This window comes from Hyperoodon ampullatus (genome assembly GCF_949752795.1).
Source record: "Hyperoodon ampullatus genome assembly, chromosome: 15".
NCBI lineage: Eukaryota > Metazoa > Chordata > Mammalia > Artiodactyla > Ziphiidae > Hyperoodon > Hyperoodon ampullatus.
The window spans coordinates 49,973,095-49,995,146 of NC_136928.1; the positions used below are offsets into that span (position 1 = coordinate 49,973,095).

At 38.5% G+C, this 22,052-nt stretch overlaps 1 protein-coding gene across 2 annotated transcripts in view; it reads right to left on the bottom strand.

The window, feature by feature from the left end:
* The window catches only part of MSH2 (mutS homolog 2), a gene marked incomplete at both ends in the record, with an annotated part of 74,771 nt that overhangs the window by 17,024 nt on the left and 35,695 nt on the right, over positions 1 to 22,052 (bottom strand). For both annotated transcript variants that reach the window (XM_079721353.1, XM_079721352.1), the window contains one exon: positions 11,910 to 12,019. In XM_079721353.1, coding sequence (XP_079577479.1) covers positions 11,910 to 12,019 — 110 coding nt within the window. The remainder of the gene's footprint in view (positions 1 to 11,909; positions 12,020 to 22,052) is intronic.

A 22,052-nucleotide genomic window follows, 5' to 3' on the forward strand; every position in this document is an offset into this window, starting at 1 on the left:
TATCATTAAAATACAAATAAATACAACATAACAAAGAAGAGAGATACCGTCGAATCAAATTACCTGTACTGACATAGTAGAAAAGACTTGATATAATCAGAGAGAATTCACATGAAAGAGATTAAAGTAATTAGAGAGGAGAAAATAAGTATGGAAGATACTAGAAATCTTCAAAAACAAAAGCAAAAACTCCACTATCCTAGAAATACTAGATAAAATATTATAAGCACTTTTTCAAATAAATGTATAGTTGAGTTAGGGAAAACTATGTCTGAGCTCCTGCAAAGTGGAGAGTCCCCAGCATAGAGCAAGGCCGGGGGACCATGTTAAAAACCTACTTCATGAGATATGGTAACAATTAGGGAAACCTGCCTCTATCAGCCTGGGCCCCTGGAAAAGGGAAGGCGGGGGCAGAATCTCCTCTCTGACAATATGTGACTAAAAGCCAGCCTTTACTATATATAAAATAGATAACTAATAAGAACCTACTGTCTGGCACAGGAAACTCTACTCAGTACTCTGTAATGACCTATATGGGAAAAGAACCTAACAAAGAGTGGATATATGTATATGTATAACTGATTCACTTTGCTCTACAGCAGAAACTAACACAACACTGGAAATCAACTATATTCCAATAAAAATTAATTTTAAATAAATAAATAAATAAAAGCCTGCCTTCACTGGGGTTGGGATTTCAAAAGTCTGCTGTATGTCTTAGCAGTGAAAAAGGCTGCTGGGTGTGGCCATTTCCGTTATCCCCTCCTTCTACAGTGACAGAACTGACAATTTTTCATGAGACAAGTAGCTACTAAGAACAAAGACTACATTTTCCAGCTTCGCTTGAAGCTGGTGTGGGCATGTAACTAAATTCTGACCAATAGAATGTGAGCAGGAATGATGTGTACCATTTCCAGAATGTGTCCTCCTCTTCCCCTTTAGTCCTCTCCCATTGGCTGGAATAAAGATAAGGTAGTAAGCCATCCTAGACCTTGAAGATGAAGGCAACACCCTAAGGATGCTAGAGAAGTAAAGGAGGAGACAGGGTGCAGAGACAGTGGGGCTGCCCTGCCAGCCCTGTGCTGCTATGCCCACACTGTCGTGATAGAAAATGAAACCCCTATTCCTGTTTAAGCCACTGTTATTTATTTATTTGAGGTTTCTTTTTCAACAGCTAAATCTCTGCCCTAACAAATGTAGAAAGCTACAGGCTGAGAAATTAACTTAAATGTGTTACTGGGTTAATTACATTTGTAGGGTATCAGGCAAAAAGCAAAAGCAAATTTTATCTGAGAGGATGTATGATTTGCACAGAAGGAACCCAGATAAATGAGACTTCATAATCTAAACATACGTAACAGACAAGGAAACAAGCCACCACGAGTAAGAGAGTCAAAAAAAAAAAAAGGTAAGACTCAGCAGAAAGAAGACACGGAGCAGATTTAAATCCAAGAAATTTTAGAGATGGAATATTAAGAATGGGAATGGAATAAATGAGCAAAGAACAAGATACTACTTAAAAAAAAAAAAGACTAGGCAGACTTAGAAATGAACCAAACAACTTCTATAAATGAAAAATATAATCATTAAAAAAAAAAACAAAACCCGGGCTTCCCTGGTCGGGCAGTGGTTAAGAATCCGCCTGCCAATGCAGGGGAAATGGGTTCGAGCCCTGGCCCAGGAACATCCCACATGCCGCGGAGCAACTAAGCCCGTGCGCCACAACTACTGAGCCTGTGCTCTAGAGCCTGCACCACAACTACTGAGCCCACGTGCCGCAACTAGTGAAGCCCACCTGCCTAGAGCCCATGCTCTGCAACGAGAAGCCACCACAATGAGAAGCCTGTGCACCGCAATGAAGAGTAGTCCCTGCTCGTCACAACTAGAGAAAGTCTGCGCGCAGCAACAAAGACCCAAGACAGCCAAAAATAAATATAAATAAAATAAATAAATTTATTTTTAAAAAACCCAATGGGATTGTTAAACAACATATTAGAGCTGAAGAATTAGACCATCTGAAATAATCACAAAGAGAGAAGCACAGACACATGGCAGAAAAAGAATGCAAAAGTCTAACACATGTCTAATCATAGCTTTAGAAAAAAAGAGTAAAGAAACACAATAGTCAAAGAGATAATGACTAATAATTTTCAGTTCTCTTATTAAGAAAACACAGCAGGGCTTCCCTGTTGGCGCAGTGGTTGAGAGTCTGCCTGCCAATGCAGGGGACATGGGTTCGTGCCCCGGTCCGGGAGGATCCCGTGTGCCGCGGAGTGGCTGGGCCCGTAAGCCATGGCCACTGGGCCTGTGCGTCTGGAGCCTGTGCTCCGCAACGGGAGAGGCGGCAATAGTGAGAGGCCCACGTACCGCAAAGAAAAAAAAAAAAGAAAACACAGCAAATCCAAATAGGAAAAATAAAAAAGAAATCCACTTTTGGACCCAGTGTAGTAAAAGGAACCAATATCTGGGATCAAAACTTGTAAACAACAATAGTGCAAGCCAACAGACAATGCAACACAACCTTACAGGTACTAAGGAAAAGCAGCTATCAATATGGAATTGTACACTCAGATAAAATATCCTTCAAGAACAAGGGTGACACCAAGCGGGGGAAAGTGGGGGTTCGGGGGTGGGATGAATTGGGAGATTGGGATTGACATATATACACTAATATGTATAAAATAGATAGCTAATAAGAACCTGCTGTATAGCACAGGCAATTCTACTTCACTCCACTGTACAGTAGAAACTAACACAACATTGTAAAAACAACTATACCCCAATAAAAAAAAGAACAAGGGTGAAATACAGACATTTTCCAACAAACAAAATCTGACTAACAGACTCCCCTCCACCAATAAAGGAACTCCTAAAGAATATCCAGGAAGAAGAAATGAACAGCAAAGAAAATGGTAAGCATATGGGCAAATCTTAACACTGACTATAGAGAAATCTAAGGGGTATAAAAAATAGAACTAAATTATCAGCCAGTAATGAAGAAATATAATCTGATCTAAGGTATTCTAAGGTCCTAGTGTTCTGGGGGAGAAGTAAGAAGATGCTGATAATGTTTTTGACTTTGATGAGTTATGTATACACATTTTTAAAAAAAATTTGTGAAGAACTTCAAACCAGTGCATGTGTGATAGGATACAGGAGGAGCATAAGAAGAGGGAAAATGGGTATTTTTAAAACCCAATCAACATAAAATTAAGAAAGAACAGGTAAGGGGAACCAGGAACGATAAGAATCACAAAATAATTTGGTAGAAATAAATCCAAATTACCACTTTGAAAAAAGAGATTATCAAATTAAACTTTTTTTTTTTTTTTTTGGCTGCTTTGGGTCTTCATTGCTGCGCGCAGGCTTTCTCTAGTTGCGGCGAGCTGGGCCACTCTTCGATGCCGTGCACAGGCTTCTCACTGCACTGGCTTCTCTTGTTGCAGAGCACAGGCTCCAGGCATGCAGGCTTCAGCAGTTGTGGCTCATGGGCCTAGTTGCCCCACGGCATGTGGGATCTTCCCACACCAGGGATTGAACCCACTGCCAGGCAGATTCTTAACCAATGCACCACCAGAGAAGTCCCTATCAAATTAAAATTTTTTAAAAAATTTTATTTATTTTATTTATTTATTTTGGCTGTGTTGGGTCTTTGTTGCTGCCGCGGGCCCCCTCCAGTTGCAGCAAGCGGGGGCTACTCCTTGCTGAGGTGCACAGGCATCTCACCACAGTGGCCCCTCTTGTTGCGGCGTGCGGGCTTCAGTAGTTGTGGCATGCGGGCTCAGTAGTTGTGGCTCGTGGGCTCTAGAGTACAGGCTCAGCAGTCGTGGCACACGGGCTTAGTTGCTCCACGGCACGTGGGATCCTCCCGGATCAGGGCTTGAACCGGTGTCCCCCGCATTGGCAGGCGGATTCTCAACCACTGTGCCACCAGGGAGGCCCTCAAATTAAATTTTAAAATAAATAAAATCCTGCTATAAGTTTTACCTAAACCAAAAAAACTCACAAAGGATGGGAAAAGATATACCATGTGAAAAACAAAAAAGAAGGACTCTGGCACTGCTTTCTTATTATCAGACAAAATAAATCTGAGGCAAAAAGCATTACATAATAATAGCATTACTATTATTTAAATACCCCTAAGAATGATAAAGGTTCAATTGCCCACACATACACAAAAAATGACAGCTCTGTGCCTTGAAAACATATGAAGCAAAAATGTACTGAATTTATGAAGACATCCACATTTCTCTCAGTAACTCAGCAGATTAAAATTAGCAAGTATCCAGACAATGTGAACAAAACAACTAAAGCTTTATCTAATGGACATATAGAGAACTCTGCAACCAAAATTAGGGAGCACTCATAATCCACACACACGGAGAATTTTTATGAAACTGACACATACCAAGCTTGGAAATTTAAAAACTTACTTCTAAACAAATGACAACCAAAGAACAAATAAATGATAATGGAATAAAGGACTTAAAACTAAGTAAGAAATTGTACCTCTCAAATCGTACAGGATTCAGTCAGCTAAAACAACACATTGAAAGAAAAGTATAATCTTAAGTGCTTACTAAAAAAGAAAAGGCTGGAAAAATAGTGAACGCTCAACTAAAGAGGCTGAAAAGAGACCAAAAATAGATGAAATATATATGTAAGAATGGAAATTAATGGGAAAAAAAAAAACCAAAGATACAAAAGAGGATTTTAAAGGTCGATTTAGACAAGTTGATCTCTAAAAAACAGACAAACTATGGAAAGGAAGAAGTGTCAAGGGAGGCACAAACAAATTATATTAAAAATAAACAAGAAATCTATCTGCAAATACAGCAGTCCTTTTAAAAATAATAAGCAATCACTATGAACAACTTTTAGCAACTGGAAAACTCAGAAATATATATCTACTAGAAATATATTCAGAATATAAATAGAACACTTACAACTCAACAACAGAAAGACAACACAATTTCAAAATGAGCAAAGGATCTGAAGAGACATTTCTCCAAAGATATAAAATGATCAACAGGGACTTCCCTGGTGGCACAGTGGTTAAGAATCCTCCTGCCAATGCAGGGGACACGGGTTCGAGCCCTGGTCCGGGAAGATCCCACATGCCGCGGAGCAACCAAGCCCGTGCGCCACAACTACTGAGCCTGCGCTGTAGAGCCTGCGAGCCACAACTACTGAGCCCGCGTGCTGCAACTACTGAAGCCCATGCACCTAGAGCCCATGCTCCACAAGAGAAGCCACAGCAATAAGAAGCCCATGCACCACAACAAAGAGTAGCCCCCGCTCGCCACAACTAGAGAAAACCCGTGCACAGCAACGAAAACCCAACGCAGCCAAAAAGCAATCAATAAAATTTAAAAATAAAATAAAATGATCAACAAATATATGAAAAGATACTTATCATTAGACACCAGGGAAATGCAAATCAAAACCACAATCAAATACAACTTTATACCAACTAGGATGGCTATTAAAACAATAAAACAAACAAAAACCACAGAAAATAACAAGTATTAGCAAGAATGTGGAGAAACTGGAATCCTCATATATTGCTGGTGGGAATGATAAATGGTGCAGGGACTATGGAAAACAGTTTAGTGATTCCTCAAAAAGTTAAACATAAAATTACCATATGACTCAGCAATTTCACTCCTAGGTATATACCTAAAAGAACTGAACAAATACTTGTACATGACTGTTCAAAGCAGTACTATTCATAATAGCCAAAAAGTAGAAACAACCTTTAAGTCTATCAACAACTGACTAGATAAACAAAATGTAGTATATACATATAATGGAATATTATTGAGTCATAAAAGAAGCCAGTCACGAAAGGTCACATATTGTATGATTCCATTTATAAAAAATGTCAAGAATTGGCAAGTCCATAGAGATGAAAAGTAGATTAGTGGTTGCCAGCATCTAGGGAAATTGGGAAAAGTAAGTAACTGCTAATGGATATGGGTTTTCTTTTGGTGGTAATGAAAATATTTTAGAACTAACTGGTAGTGGTTGCACAACAGTGTAAATGTACTAAATACCAATGAATAACACACTTTAAATTGGTTAATTTTATGTAAATTCCCCTCCAAAAAATGTAATCATTGGAAACAAAAAAAAGGAAAAATATATTTATGGATAGAAAGACTCAATGTTGAGAGGGAGGAGATATGGGGATATATGTATGTGTATAGCTGATCCACTTTGTTATAAAGCAGAAACTAACACAACATTGTAAAGCAATTACACTCCAATAAAGATGTTAAATTAATTAATTAATTAATTTTTAAAAAGACTCAATGTTGTAATGATATTGATTCTCCCCTAAGTTAATCATTAAATTAAATTAAATGCAATCAAAATACTTAAGACAATATTATTTATAAAGTTTAGAAATAACCAATAGCACATATTAATCAAATATGATGAAAATATTAATATTAATGAAATGCATGAAAATTATAATAAACACCAATTTCAGGATAGCATGTAATTCTGTGGAGGGATGTATGCAAACAGGACTTTATAGTGTGCACACAAATGTTGATTATATTAGTATGACAAGTATTTTATAATCAAAATTTTAAACTTTTAAATACCTCAAAACAGAGGAAAGTGGATGGAGAAACTAACAGGAGAAAGAATGTGGATAGAAAGAAGGGGAAAGGAAGGAAAAGGGGTGGGAAGAGAGAAGGAAAGAAAAAGAGGTCAAGGCCCAGAGGGGGCCAGACAGAGGAAAGGGGGAAGGTGAAAGTGGAAAAAGATAAGGGGTGAAGGAAAGGGAACAGGAATGAAGAATTCTTCAGGCATCCAGGCAGAGCAGATTACCTGGAATGAGGGGATGGGGAGGCAGGTGGGAGGACAGGGCGGTAGTAAATCAAAGTGATAACAGACATTTCATTAACACTGAATGTCAGAAGATAGTGGCGCATCACTCTCAAAGTTTAGGAAAGCTGCAACTGTAATAATGAAGATTTGCTCGAGAATAAAGCTAAAAGACAGATATGCTTATCAAGCATAAAATAATTCAAGGACTATAATATCCATCAACCTTTCTTTTTAAAAAACCCAAAACACCTGAAAAACAGATCTAGCCAAATAAAAGTGGAATCAAGCATTTTAAAGCCAGGAATGAAGAAGCCATGGTAAAAGGACATGGTAAGCACTGAATCCATTTACATATAAACATGAACATTAAACAGCCTGGAAATTGGAATTAAGGCTACAGATATGTTGCGCATATTTTAGACCTGGCCAGTGTAAAAATATAACTATTAATAAATACCAAGAGGTATGAAGGGAGTTCTACAGAAGCACATACAAGAGTGGTTAACTGCTCAACTTTCAGAGCAGGTAATTAATACTCCAAAATTGAAACATGTCCTTCAAAGAAATCTCCAATCTCCTCATATTTTTCCTAATGTGAGTTTCTTTAACCTATGTTTTAGATTATTTTCCCTCTCTTATGATGAAAAATTATTCATTTGAAGTTCAACAATTCCCTCCCATAATTTTTTTTTTCTGTTACACTGAAAACCATTAGGTTGGATCCTTTTTAAATTAGAAGTTATGTCTATAGTATGAACTCATTTCTCTATCTATGCATCTGTCTGTACATAACCATAAAAAGACCATTAGCTGTGTCTCAATGGAGGCACTACTAGGATTTTGAGTGGGACAATACTTTATTGTAAGGGACTAAAACATAAAATTTCAACATCTGTCCTCTAAACCTTCAATACTGCCCATACTTGAGAAAAGACTAAATGTTAGTAACAGTTATTTCTGGGTGGTAGATGTGGAGGATATTTTTAACTACCATCTCTCTACCTTTCTGCATTGTGTGAATGCTATTTTATATAGGTATCAGTTTTACAAAAACAGTGTTTTGTTTTTTATAGGACAACTATAAGAAAAAATGTCAACACTTTGACAGAATTCTAGATGGAAGAATATGAATACTTCCATTTTTTGTATCTCTTTTTCATTTCCAAGTACAAAAACTTTAAAGTATTTATATTTAATTTAAAGTTATAGTTAATTTAAAGTTATAAAGTATCTTTATAACTTACATATACTTATACAGTAATGATATATGAAATATATATATATTGTATGAGGATTATTCAATTGTGGCTTTTTAAAAACTATTTCAGGGGCTTCCCTGGTGGCGCAGTGGTTGAGAGTCCGCCTGCCGATGCAGGGGACACGGGTTCATGCCCCGGTCCGGGAGGATCCCACGTGCCGCAGAGCGGCTGGGCCCGTGAGCCATGGCTGCTGAGCCTGCGCGTCCAGAGCCTGTGCTCTGCAATGGGAGAGGCCGCAGCAGTGAGAGGCCCGTGTACCACAAAAAAAAAAAAAAAACTATTTCAATTTCTTCTGTCCCAGTATTTAATAAAAATTTATCTAAAGTCATTACTTTTCCAATAGTAGATGAAATATCAATAATAAGTGTATCTGAAAACTAAGATTCAAAGATATAATGGTCCAAATACATATAGAAAGGTTTAAAAATTTAATACATCTCACTGAATCACCCAATAAACAAATATTGTTTACATTTTTGTGAAAAATCATTGGTTTTTTTGAACCCTGTCTTGGGGTAGTTTTGCTCTACATTTACTTCAAAAATGGAAAACCTTTCTATAAGAAAGTAGCCACAAAAAACACCCAACACATTTATATAAAAAGCTAAGCCTAGGAAAAAACAAAAATTAACCCAACCACTCATATAAATGACTGCTCCTCTCATCACATGAATTCCTAAGTGCACAGGTAGAAAATATTAAATCATACATGAAACGATTGATATCCTCTTGAGGTTTTCTCAAAGTGGTTCTGAATCACGTGATTGAAATGCCTAAATTCACTACAAATATCTACAATGACAGTGAAGGGTTGAATTCACCTCATAACTTGAGCTAAGTTTAAAAGTTTGTAACTGAGAATAAAGACAGAATCTTAGGACACTCCTGGTGGTCTTAAAACAGTTATTTCCCTACTTCTCCCTTCCCAGTAGTGCTCTTATACTTTGTGTATCTCCAACTAGAGAAATAACCTACCCCTTGTACCTTAGGCCAAACATCACATTCTATTTCTCTGGCCACAATCATTGCTTAAATAGTCCCATCAAGGCAAACTTCAGGACTCTTTCTTGGAATATGGCATGAACTGCTCCTGGCAGGTAGCCATCCTAGAGCCAAAAGAGGAACCAGCCTTAGGTCAAAATTTAAATCACAAAAAAATAGAAGAGATCAAGAAACTAGGTCCTTTGGATGGCCTTACAGAGCTGCTGAATAAAGCAACTCTAAATAAAGCCTACCGTATCTCTAGACTTAAAATTTCATGAGCCAAGGTGTACTGAGAGTTTAGATTACCTGCAAAAATAAAGAGTCCTAATTGATATTAAGTTTAACCACAAGTAATCTACTCATGTCACTGTGGCATAAAAATTATATTGAGATGAAAGCATGAGAGTAGACTTTGTTTCTGAACTCTCTTATCTACCTAAAAGCAGAGCCTCCCCAAAGAACTCAATTGTCGTTAAGTCCTTTCCCAGGGAGTTTCACAACCAGGCAAGTCAAAACTATCATGTCTTCCATCTGTTCTCCAAAGAGCTCATTTATCTTTCCTAAAAGCCATTTGTTTTCCAATAAGTGCCTTTTCTCCCACTCCCCTTCCCCTAATATTCCCAAATTCTAACAGCTTCCTTGAGTCACATTTTTCTGTTACTCATAACAGCTTCCTTGAGTCACATTTTCTGTGTTCTCTTGCTAAATTTTTTTTTTGGTCAGTTTAATTACCAGTCCCCCAAACAATGAACCTAAGAAAGGAGAAGAAAAGTTTTCTTTCCCTACAAAGTGAACTACTTAATACTGTACTTTCAGATTTAAAAACTGGGGCTTGTTGTATCTAAAGTGACAGCAATGAAATTAGGACAAATGACCTCTTCTTCTGCAGTCTATATCCAACCAATTATTGCACTGCTTACCTTCGCAATCCACTCTTCCCAGACATTTATAAAATCTTATAATGCTCTAATCCCATAGCATCATTCAAGAATTAACACTGACTACTATTTTACAGTCACAGCAAATTCTAGTTTAACAGATATGTGTCAAGTATTTCAGATCAAAGTAAAAATCCTTAACCCACAATAAGGATAATACAATGAGAAAAGCACACCAGGCCGTTAACATTGTTCATCTGAAAAGAGGGAAAGAGAAATATCAAGGACAGTTATTTTTGACTCTGTATTTCTTTCCATCATTTCGTTTCCCTTGTTCTAATACTATGTGCTCCATTTATAAGTAGAAATGCACCAAATAAAGAAAAACACTTTAAAAATGTATATCATGGTATTTTAAATATCTTTCTGGAAAACTACCCACAAGCACACTAACCTACAAGCAAATGAAAAAAACTGCCCTATCACTGACAAAATATTACCAGAAAAGCATTTATACCTACACACACAGAAGACACACACACACAAACACACACACTCACACATTCATGTGCTTCTAAAATCCAAAGATTTTAAACAGGTGGATACTGCTGCCCCCTTCTTCCCAACAGGTGAGGATGTGGCCTTACCTGTGACTGGGCAGAGTTGGATATTTGTAAACATTCCTTTAAATGAAAGCAAGTAAATGTGTAGCTCTTGATGGTTAAAAAAAACTCTGACTAAAATAGAGGTGGGAAAGCAAGAATTGAACTTTTCCATGTCATTACACCTATTTACACACTTGAAGGAACCCAGAGGCCAGGCAAAGCTCTGATGAAATGCTGCAGTTGATTTTGCCCTTTGTGGCCAGCTTTATTAGAAACTTCTAAGTTGCTATCTCCATGCCTTAATATTGTGGGTCTCAAACTTAATCATGTATCAGAATCACCTGGTGGGCTTGTTAAAACAGATTGCTGGGCTCCCAATGATCTAGAAGTTGGGCACCTAAAATCAATCCACTAACAGCAATATTACAAAGGAAACAAGAGCTAAAACACAAGTTTTCCTAAACAAAGGATGAACGATGCAAGTTTTCTGACTGCTTAACCTACAAGTAAATGGAAAAGATTGCCCTATCACTGACAAATTACCAGAAAAGAGCATTTATACCTACACGCGTGCACATGCACACACACACACACACACACACGTAACTCTAAAATCCAAAGAGCACAGAGTAAACGAGGTTTAATTTCTTTAAATCTCAGTTAATGATCCAGTAAAAACAAAATAAATCAACATCATATATGGCAAATGTTAACTCCACTTAATCCAGTTATTAAGAAGAATGCAAAGAATCTAACTATTCTTTAATAAGAATAATGTAAGCACATATTTCCTGCATGATTATGTTTAACAGGAAAGTTAGTGTGTAGAAAATTTCAAAGTATTAGTATTTAGAGTCATGGTTAACTTTTTAGTATACTCCTACTCAGGAGATACACCCATACTCTAACCTCCTCCCCCAAAGACCTTCCCTACGTGGAAAATAAAACAAGAGAAGCTGACTTCTCTTACGTTCTATGTTTACCTCTATACCCTTCCCTTTTCCAGTGACTATAACTTTCCTTCTTTCTTGGAATTAAAACAAAACTCAGCTGGCATATGTGAAATCTTTTATTTATGAAATTTCCTTTAACCAGGCCACTTATGCCCAATATTCACTTCCTCAGTTAATCTTTCTTAATTTTCGTCCACCGAAATGATTGTTATTTTAAAAAAAGTTTAAAAACCTTTTCCCATCACTTAATCTTACATCCACTGTCTCAAAGGTGCCTTACAAAAGTGCCAAAATTAAATATTAAAAAGAGAAATCTGCAAAGTTTTCTGATGTGCCTTTGCTTTCCAAAACTATTCTGCCGCTTGTTTTAAAGAGTATATTGCATACCTGATCCATATCTAAAGTTGTTTCTATCATTTCCTGAAACTTGGAGAAATCAGAACGAAGATCAATAAGAGGAGTCATAAAAACTGCCAACAACAATGCCTGATGTTTTCCTAAAAGAAAGCAAAAAGTAAATAAATAAATAGGTCCTATATTAAAAATACAAAACTACAAATCATGAAAATTTGCGATAATGAGCAGCCTTTGATCCCAAAAGCACAAACTGTATAGCAGATCTCTGAAGTTACTACTCACTCAGGTATCTTAATTCAAATGTGTTTAGTACTTATATAGTAAGGGAGATGATCTGGCACTCTAATAAAACACTGCCTGCCCTGCATGTCTGCTAATCTCCTTCAGAAGAGGTACTATAGATGCAGAAACATGACATTAATTACAACCAAATGAATAGCGTTTCTTTTAGATTTAATAACCCAAAGTTGAAGTCATTAAAATAAAATATCTAACTTACCTTATAAATCCCTAATTTCCATTAATAATACAGTGTTCCAATTAACAGAGGTTAAATCAAGCCACAAGTGAATGGAACTTCACTTGATGCTGTTTAAGAGCACATGCTGGGGAATTATGTAAGGAGAAGTAAGTGAAGCAACAGAGTCTGTAGTGTGAAAGGCATGAGTAGAGAGACCTGGAAGCCAATCCCTGCTCTGGTATCTACTGGCTCTGTGATCTGGAGCCTCCTTTTCCTTGTCTATTACAATGGGAGTAATAATAACAGCTACCTAGAAGGTGAATAAATAAGACAACTATGCTTAGTATATATACAGTAGTTGACACAATAGAAGCTCAGCAATAGTTACCACGCATTATTATTGGTTATAACACAAGGATTTTCTTCTGATCTCCAATAAATTCCCTTAGGAGAACGCTGCAAGTGATCTCTAGCATACTGCATTTCACTCCAAAGCAATAATTCCCAACATTTTCCAGAAGTATTGGTAGCTCTTGATTGAGAAAATGATGAAAACGTTATGATGGCAGTCAGTAAAACTACTGTGAGAATTCATATTTTATTATTAATCATAACAGCATCTAGACATATTTAGAAAATAGTACATATGTGTGAAACATTATTTAGACAGTCTATAAACAACACTTTGCCCACATAATGTTTGTTGTGCTACAATGCCTGGTTCTTTATTCTGAATTAGCTCATATGCTATTGGTAAAGAGGAGAATGATGGCAGCAAAACATGGTGGTGGCACTGGTTCACAAATGATTTTTCCCCCAGCCCATTAATGTTTTGAAGAGATCAAGGGAAAGCTTTCACACAATTAAAAGTAAGCTTAGCAACATACGAAGACCTCAGAGTGGCTGGCTTAATGAACATTATACTTTCCACTATGTTAAGATATGTGGAAAGGCTGAGTATAGATGAAGAGTACAAAAACATTTGCCACTGTTTAAAAAGAAATTTTTTATTTAACTGAATTCTACATACCCTGGTTCAGAATTTTAACTTTGTTGAAACTGACATTTGAAGCAAATGACCTCAAAGGGCACCTCAAAGGAGGAAATAAGCCCCAGACTTTAAAGCTGCAAAGTGTCACTTGATGCTGGCTACAAATGCAATGGAGATTTACACAGGCGATTGTTTCTATTAAAGGTTGTTAATGCTTTTGTTATTAATCACTTAAAATTTTTCATATATTTTGAGGTCTACCTTATCTCTATTTTTTTCTGTAAGTTCTGTTTTCTAGCACATGACTTTGAAGAAGGTAAGGTTTTCCAAGAAAACACAAGTAGTATTATTACAGAAGTACCTGTATAAACTCCAGAACATGTCCTCTAGCCCCTCACACACAAAGGTCCACCTTGCTGCAGCTCTTCTAAGAGTTAAAGTCCCTTCCTCTGCTCACTTGTTCCATATCCTGCAAAGCCTTCACTAGCATCTTGAATTCCTTCCCCTACTTGTAATTTGTACTGAGCCCCAGTTGGCAATTTCCAACTGGGTTTTTTTTTCCCCCAATTGGTTATGGTTTTAATTAAAAATAACAGCTCTATTGAGATATAAATCATATACCAAACAATTCTCCATTTTAAAGTGTACGATTCAATGGTTTTTAGTATATTCACAGATTTGTGCAACCATTGCCACAATCAATTTTCAAACTCTGTCACTGCCCTCAAAATAAACAAGGAACCCTGTACCCATTAGCAGTAACTTACAATTTCCTTCCAACCTCCTGCCATTCCTCCAAGCCTAGGCAATCACTAAGCTACCTTCTGAATCTATAAATTTTCCTATTCTGGTCTTTTTATATAAATGGATCACATTATATTGTGACGGCTTTTTTTCACTTAGCATAATGTTTTCAAGGTTCATCCATGTTGTATCATGCATCAGTACTTCATTACTTTTGACTGAGGAACAATATTCCATTGTATGGATATGCCACATTTTATTTATTCATTCATCAATTGATGGGCACCATTGGGGTTTTTTTTTTAATCATTTCTGGTTTATTTCTAGTAACAAAATAACATACTTTTCAGTACGATTGTTTTTAATTACAGAAGTACAGAAACTAAAATAAAATCTTAATAACACTATTACCTAAAAATATGGAACATTTCACGAATTTGCGTGTCATCCTTGCGCAGGGGCCATGCTAATCTTCTCTGTATCGTTCCAATTTTAGTGTATGTGCTGCCAAAGCGAACATCACCATTGGGTTTTGATAAACTCCATCTTCCACTAGTTACCACAACCTAAAAAGCCTTACATGATCTATCCCAGGGTCTTAAACAAAGGTCCATAGATCCTTGAATTCAAGGTAGTACATAAACAAAGAAGTAAATCCCATCTTCATTTTCTCTAACCTCTAACTGGAATCAAGCATTTTCTTCCATTGTTAATGTAAGTAATAAACCACAGTAGTATCATCAGTACTTGTGTCTTTGTCATCAATTAAAATTCCAGATATATTTTCATATCATATTATAGTTTTTTGGAGATAACTTTTAACATTTAAACTCATTAGTTCAAAATTAAAGAAGTTCAAACTTCACTCAGATCATGTTATTTAATGCATTAATAAAAAGGACTTATTTCTCAAGAATTTCTTTTATATTTTGATAAGTGTATTTCAATATAATTGGCTCCCTATTTAACTCTATGTGTTTCATTTTACGCATTTAAAAACACTATTCTGACAAGTGGTTCATAGGCTTTATTAGAAGCCAAAAGGGTCCACAGCACGAAAAATGTTAAGAACCTTGGATAGGCCTCACCTCTCTGGCCTCACCTCCTAACAAGCGCCCTTATTCTCTATCTCTATGCTTGACAACCCTAGCTTCCCTTCACTCCTTCAACAAGTCAAGCTATAGGTACTTATACTAGCTGGCCCCACTAGCCTCCCCTAGATCTTAACAGTGAGCTCTTTGTCATCATTTGAGATTCACCTGAGACAGGAATTCCATAGAGAGGCCATCCTTGACCACCATATTCAGCATCTTCCTGGCCCAGCCAAGTCACTCTGTCACATCAAAATATTATGCTTTCTTTGTTGTACTTACTACTCTTTGAAATTCTTGCTCATTTATTTCTCTCTCTCTACCCTTCCACTGTTACTGAACCTCCATAAGAAGAGGGACCTTATCTGTCATATCTACCATTGTAGCTCCCAGAACAATGCCTGGCACAAAGTAGGCAATGGATAACTCTATGCTGAATGAATGACTTTATGAAGGGAGCAAGGGACTAATGAAGCAACCAATCACTGGTCATTAGTTCTGATACACACAACAGTCACCTAGGAAAAATACAAAAGATCACACCGGGAAATAACTGTTAAGCTGCTTCTTCTTTTTTTTTTTTAATAATTTTTATTTTTTGGCCTTGGCATGCAGGATCTTAGCTCCCTGACCACGGATTGAACCTGCGTCCCCTGCAGTGGAAGCACAGAGTCTTAACCACTGGACTGCCAGGGAAGTCCCTGTTACCTCCTTAAATGCATCAAAATGTGGAATATCTAAGCAATCAAATTCAATAATTTCTCTAAGAACTCCAGATTCATTGTCAGCCCCTAAAGATTCATTTAAACTCGCTGAAGATTTCATTTTTGAGGATGCTGCTGAATACTCAATGGAGAAAAGACAATCTTCTTCAATAAACAGTGCTGGGAAGATTGGATATTCACATGTAAAAGAATGAAACTAGACCCTTATCTTGCACCACTTAAAAAAATTAACTTGAAATGGATTAAATACTTAAATTTGTTAAGACCTGAAAACATGAAACTCCTAGAAGAAAACATGGGGGAGGGACTTCCCTGGTGGTCCAGTAGTTAAGAATCCACCTTCCAACGCAGGCGACATGGGTTCGATCCCTGGTGGGGGAACTAAGATCCCACATGCCGCAGGGCAACTAAGCCTGTGTGCTCTAGAGCCCACGTGCCGCAACAAAGAACCCACGCACCGCAATGAAAGATCCCACATGCCACAACAAAGATGCTGCATGACACAACTAAGACCCAACACAGCCAAATAAATAAATAAATATTTTTTAAGAAAAAAGAAAACATGGGGGAGAAGCTCCTTGACATGGGTCTTGGCAATAATTTTTTGGATATAATACCCAAAGCACAAGTAATAAAATTAAAAATAAACGAGTGGGACTACATCAAACCAAAAAGCTTCTGCACAGCAAAAGAAACAATTAACAAAGTGAAAAGCCAACCTATGGAAGGGGAGAAAATATTTGCAAAACATTTATCTGATAAGGCACTAATACCCAAAATAGATAAAAAACTAACACCACAACTCAATAGCAAAGAAACTCCAATTAATCCAATTTAAAAACGGACAAAAGACATTTTTCTAAAGAAGATATATGAATGGCCAACAGGTACATGAAGAGATGAAATGCAAATCAAAAACACAATGAGATAACACTTCATGCCTATTAGAATGGTCATCATCAAAGAGACAAGAGAACAAATGCTGGTGAGGATGTAGAGAAAAGGGAACACTTGAGCCTCTTGGTGAGACTGTAAACTGGTACAGCCACTATAGAAAACTGTATATGGAGGATCCTCAAAAAATTAAAAATAGAACTGCCATATGATCCAGAAATTCCACTCCTGGGAATATAACCAAAGAAACCCAAAACACTAACTGGAAAAGGTATCTGCACCTCCCATGTTCACAGCAGCATTATTCACAATAGCCAAGATATGGAAACAACCTAAGTATCCATCGATGGATAAAGGGATAAAGAAAATGTGGGGCTTCCCTGGTGGCGCAGTGGTTGAGAGTCCGCCTGCCGATGCAGGGGACACGGGTTCGTGCCCCGGACCGGGAGGATCCCACATGCCGCGGAGCGGCTGGGCCCGTGAGCCATGCCTGCTGGGGCTGCGTGTCCGGAGCTGTGCTCCGCAATGGGAGAGGCCACAACAGTGAGAGGCCTGCGTACCGCAAAAAAAAAAAAAAAAAAGAAAGAAAATGTGGCATGTGCACAGACACACACACAAAATGGAATATTATTCAGCCATTAAAAAAAAAAAAAGGAAATACCACCGTTTACAACAACATGAATGGACCTGGAGGGCATTATGCTAAGTGAAATAAGTCAGAGAAAGACAAACACTTTATTTTTTTAAAAATAAATTTATTTATTTATTTAATTTGGACTGTGTTGGGTCTTCATTGCTGCACGTGGGCTTTCTCCAGTTGCGGTGAGCAGGGGCTACTCTTTTTTTTTTTTTTTTTGCGGTATGCGGGCCTCTCACTGTGTTGGGGCCTCTCCCATTGCAGAGCACAGGCTCCGGATGCGCAGGCTCAGCGGCCATGGCTCACGGGCCCAGCCGCTCCGCGGCATGTGGGATCTTCCCGGCCGGGGCACGAACCCGTGTCCCCTGCATCGGCAGGCGGACTCTCAACCACTGCGCCACCAGGGAAGCCCAGGGGCTACTCTTTGTTGTGGTGTGCAGGCTTCTCATTGCAGTGGCTTCTCTTGTTGCAGAGCACGGGCTCTAGGCGTGTGGGCTTCAGTGGTTGTGGCCCCGGGCTCAGTTAGTTGTGGCTTGCAGGCTCTAGAGCACAGGCTCGGTAGTTGTGGTGCTTGGGCTTAGTTGCTCCACGGCATGTGGGATCTTCCCGGACCAGGGCTCGTACCCATGTCCCCTGCACTGGCAGACGGATTCTTAACCACTGCACCACCAGGGAAGTCCAGAAAGATAAATACTTTATGATCTCACTTATACATGAAATCTTAAAACAACAACAAAAACAACTCATAGTTAAAGGGATCAGATTTGTGGCTGGGAGGGGAAGGGGATTGGAGGAAGGTGGTCAAAAGCTACAAACTTCTAGTTACAAGATAAATAAGCACTAAGGATATAATGTACAGCATGACGGCTACAGTTAACACTGCTGTATGATACGTATGAAAACTCTTAAGAGAGTAAGTAAATCCTCAGAATTCTCATCACAAGGAAAAATTTTAAAAGAATGCTGCTATGTGCCTCAGAAACTGCTGCAATGTTTAGGTCAACAAGCATAAGTACTTACACTTCTGTAACAACCCAAAGCATAATTTAATCACTATCAAACACTTCATCATCATTTACTATGATAAAAATTATAACAAATTTCAGGATAAACTGAAAGCCCATAAGTCTATCAAGAGTAAGTGGTTCAGGGACTTCCCTGGTGGTCCAGTGGTTAAGAATCCACCTTCCAGGGCTTCCCTGGTGGTGCAGTGGTTGAGAGTCCACCTGCCGATGCAGGGGACACGGGTTCGTGCCCCGGTCCGGGAAGATCCCACATGCCGTGGAGCGACTGGGCCCGTGAGCCATGGCCACTGAGCCTGCGCGTCCGGAGCCTATGCTCCACAACGGGAGAGGCCACAACAGTGAGAGGCCACAACAGTGAGAGGCCCGTGTACTGCAAAAAAAAAAAAAAAAAAGAATCCGCCTTCCAATGCAGGGGACGCAGGTTTGATCCCTTGTCAGGGAACTACGATCCCACATGCTGTGGGGTAACTGAGCACATGAGCCACAACTACCGAGCTCATGCGCCACAGCTACTGAGGCTGCATGCCACAACTAGAGAGAAGCCCATGCACCGCAAGGAAATATCCCGCATGCCGCAATGAAGACTCCGCGTGCAGCAACTAATACCTGATGCAGCCAAAAATAAATAAATAAATAAATATTTAAATACTAAAAAAAAAAAAAGTTAAGTGGTTCATTAAATATACTCCTGGAATGATGCCCAGGCCAGCTTTAAATCTAAGCCTTAACTGGTATATTAATACCAGTTTCGGGACTTGTTTTCTCCATCTTGCCTATGTTCATGCCACTTAATCATAGATTGAGAGAAATACTATGGAGGCTAACCTTAGTGAATTTAGAAAGGTTAATTTTCAGGGGAACTCCCTGGCGGTCCAGTGGTTAGGGCTCAGCACTTTCACTGCTGGGGCCCGGGTTCTATCGCTGGTCAGGGAACTAGGAGCCTGCAAGTCGCACGGCTACTTGTCAAGTGGCAAAAACACCAATGAAAACCACTTTGGCATGTGCACTGCCCCCAAATAAAATGTTGCACTTTCTTGAAATACCACTTTAGAATTCTCCTTTTATGACATCTATCAAAATTATACTTTTGTGTGATTATTTGTCTAATGTCTGTTTCCCTCGCATGCTATAAGGGCAGAGACTGTTTTGGGGTCCTATCACAGCCTCAGCAGCTAGCAGTGTCAGGAACACAGTGAGTACTCCAAGTGTTTGCTAAACCTTCTCGCTGTTTCTGCTTCTCCCTTATCTTCCCTAACAACCTCTGGATACCAGTCCTTTGTTATGATGTAAGCAATGAATTAATCAATTTTTGCTAACATACCTTTATTAGTATAGACACTAAAGTAAAATAAAGAACACCGTAAGCTTTCAGGACCTCTTAAATAACAATGGTAAGACAAAGCATCTTGAACCCCTAGCATAACCATTCATCACTAAGTACTTTCCTATTCTTTTACTGCTTTTCAGTTTCCTTTCTGACACATTCTCTCTCCTACACTACGTGGTATTTTCTCATTCTCCCAAAAGAAGTTTCTGAAGGCCTATTACATGTCAGAAGTTCGGCTGGAATACTTGTTCCCTGGGGACATACCGTACACTCAGGTGTCAGGGAGAGATGACACAGTCATTAAACTAATTACAAAGAAGGATGGCAAGTATAATGACAGGGGAATACAGGGTGCTTTGGAAACACATGACCAGGACAGGAGTGTACTCAAATGTAGGAACAAGGTAGGTCTACCCAAAGAAATGACTTTGAAGGTGAAAATCTAAAGATGAAGACAACAAAGCCAGGTGAGACAGGAAGAGATAAATGTCTGACTCTAAAGGAACAGCACATACAAAGGCCAAAGAGTATGCAGTATATGTGAGATCCAGAGGATGTTCAAGTTCACTTGAACAGATGCAAAAAACAAATGCAGTTTGTTTTTTCAAATTGCAGACTTTTCTCCATCATAGATTTAATAAATCTTAGCGTTTTTCAGTGAAAAAATTGAAAAATGTCCAAGTACACTGTATTGTTGTTTCAGTTTTACATATTATTTCAGTTTATACAATTTATTATAAAATTATTTCAGTTTTTATATATACCGTGTATACATGTTGTTAAAAACAAGACACCAGGCCCCAAATGGAGTCGCTTATGCTAAGCCCCATGTCACCAAATCGAGGCTTACCTTAACTACAGTTTCGGCTCTCCCAGAAATGGAAGCTTAAACCAGCCAATCAGGAATCACCTGATCAGCACCAGTTAGGTAATACACCTGACAGACCCTTACAATCCCCTAAAGGAAAGTAACCTTACAATAACCAACCCGCTTTTTATAACTTCCTTGTTTCAGCTCCCTTCTGCCTATGAAAGTCTTTCATTTTGTACAGCTCTTGAGAGCTCCTTTCTATCTCCTGGATGGGATGCTGCCCAATTCATGAATTGTTCAATAAAGCCAATAAGATCTTTAAAATTCACTCAGTTGAATTTTGTTTTTTAACACTGCATAGACACACCCATGGGTATGCACTAAGTCAAATGAAAATATATATCTTACTGTGAGACATGGTCAAAAAAGTCTGAGAAACACTGGCAATGAGTCCTAGGAGGGAAAGGATAGACAGAGAGATAGGCAGAGGCAACAATTTATGAGGGGCCTGTCAAACCCCAGTCTTGTCTCTGCCCTTACAGCATGTGAGGGAAACAGACATTAGACAAGTAATCACACAAAAATATAAGGCAGTGAAATATAAGGGCAGTAAATATATAAAGGCAGTGAAAAACCCCTGAAGGGTTAACAACACATTTATATTTTTATTTATAAATATATTTACATATTGAGAAAGACAGTTGGCTGAAGCAAAGAGAAAGGATTAGAAAGAGCCAAGACAAGAGATAGTAAAAGCATTAGGAGGCTGACAGTAGTTCAGGTAAGAAATGCTATAGCCTGGACTAGGGTGCTGGCAGTGGGATGGAAAGGTGTCCGAGGTGAAGAATATATATGATGCGATACCAATAGGACTTAGTGACTAAGTGAATGCAAAGAGGGAGAGGAAACAGTTAAGGCTGATTCCCAAGGCTTAGACCACTGGGTAGATAATGGGGCCATTTGCTGAGAGAGAGAACACCAAAAGCAGAGTTTAGAAGGAGGAATTCAGAGTAGACTTTGAAACATAGGCCCATATGAGAAATCCTCAGTCAGAATTCCCATTCAGTGATAATCAGGTAGTCCGACCAGCAATGGTCCACTTTAGTCAGACCATGACTTCCCTAGCTCATCAGAATATCAGCCCACCATTCTGCCTCAATATCTGTAACCTGACGGGCCCCTCCAGGCACGAGCTTGCAATGCCCGGTCTTATTCACCACAGGCAGACACCAACCACACCACAGGCCCCCAACTTCCCACCACGAGAAGACTTTCCCAGATCTGTGTCTGGCAAAGTTGAGGTTGCTGGGTAAATTGGCTGTAATTGCACCTAAATTATTGATACTCACTGGTAAACGTCTTCTCTCTCAAATCATTTACATTTTATTTAATGTAACTGAGAAGTAACTGGAAACAGCTGGCAAAATAATTAAGGAAAAGACACTAAGATTTTCTAATCAAGTTAAAT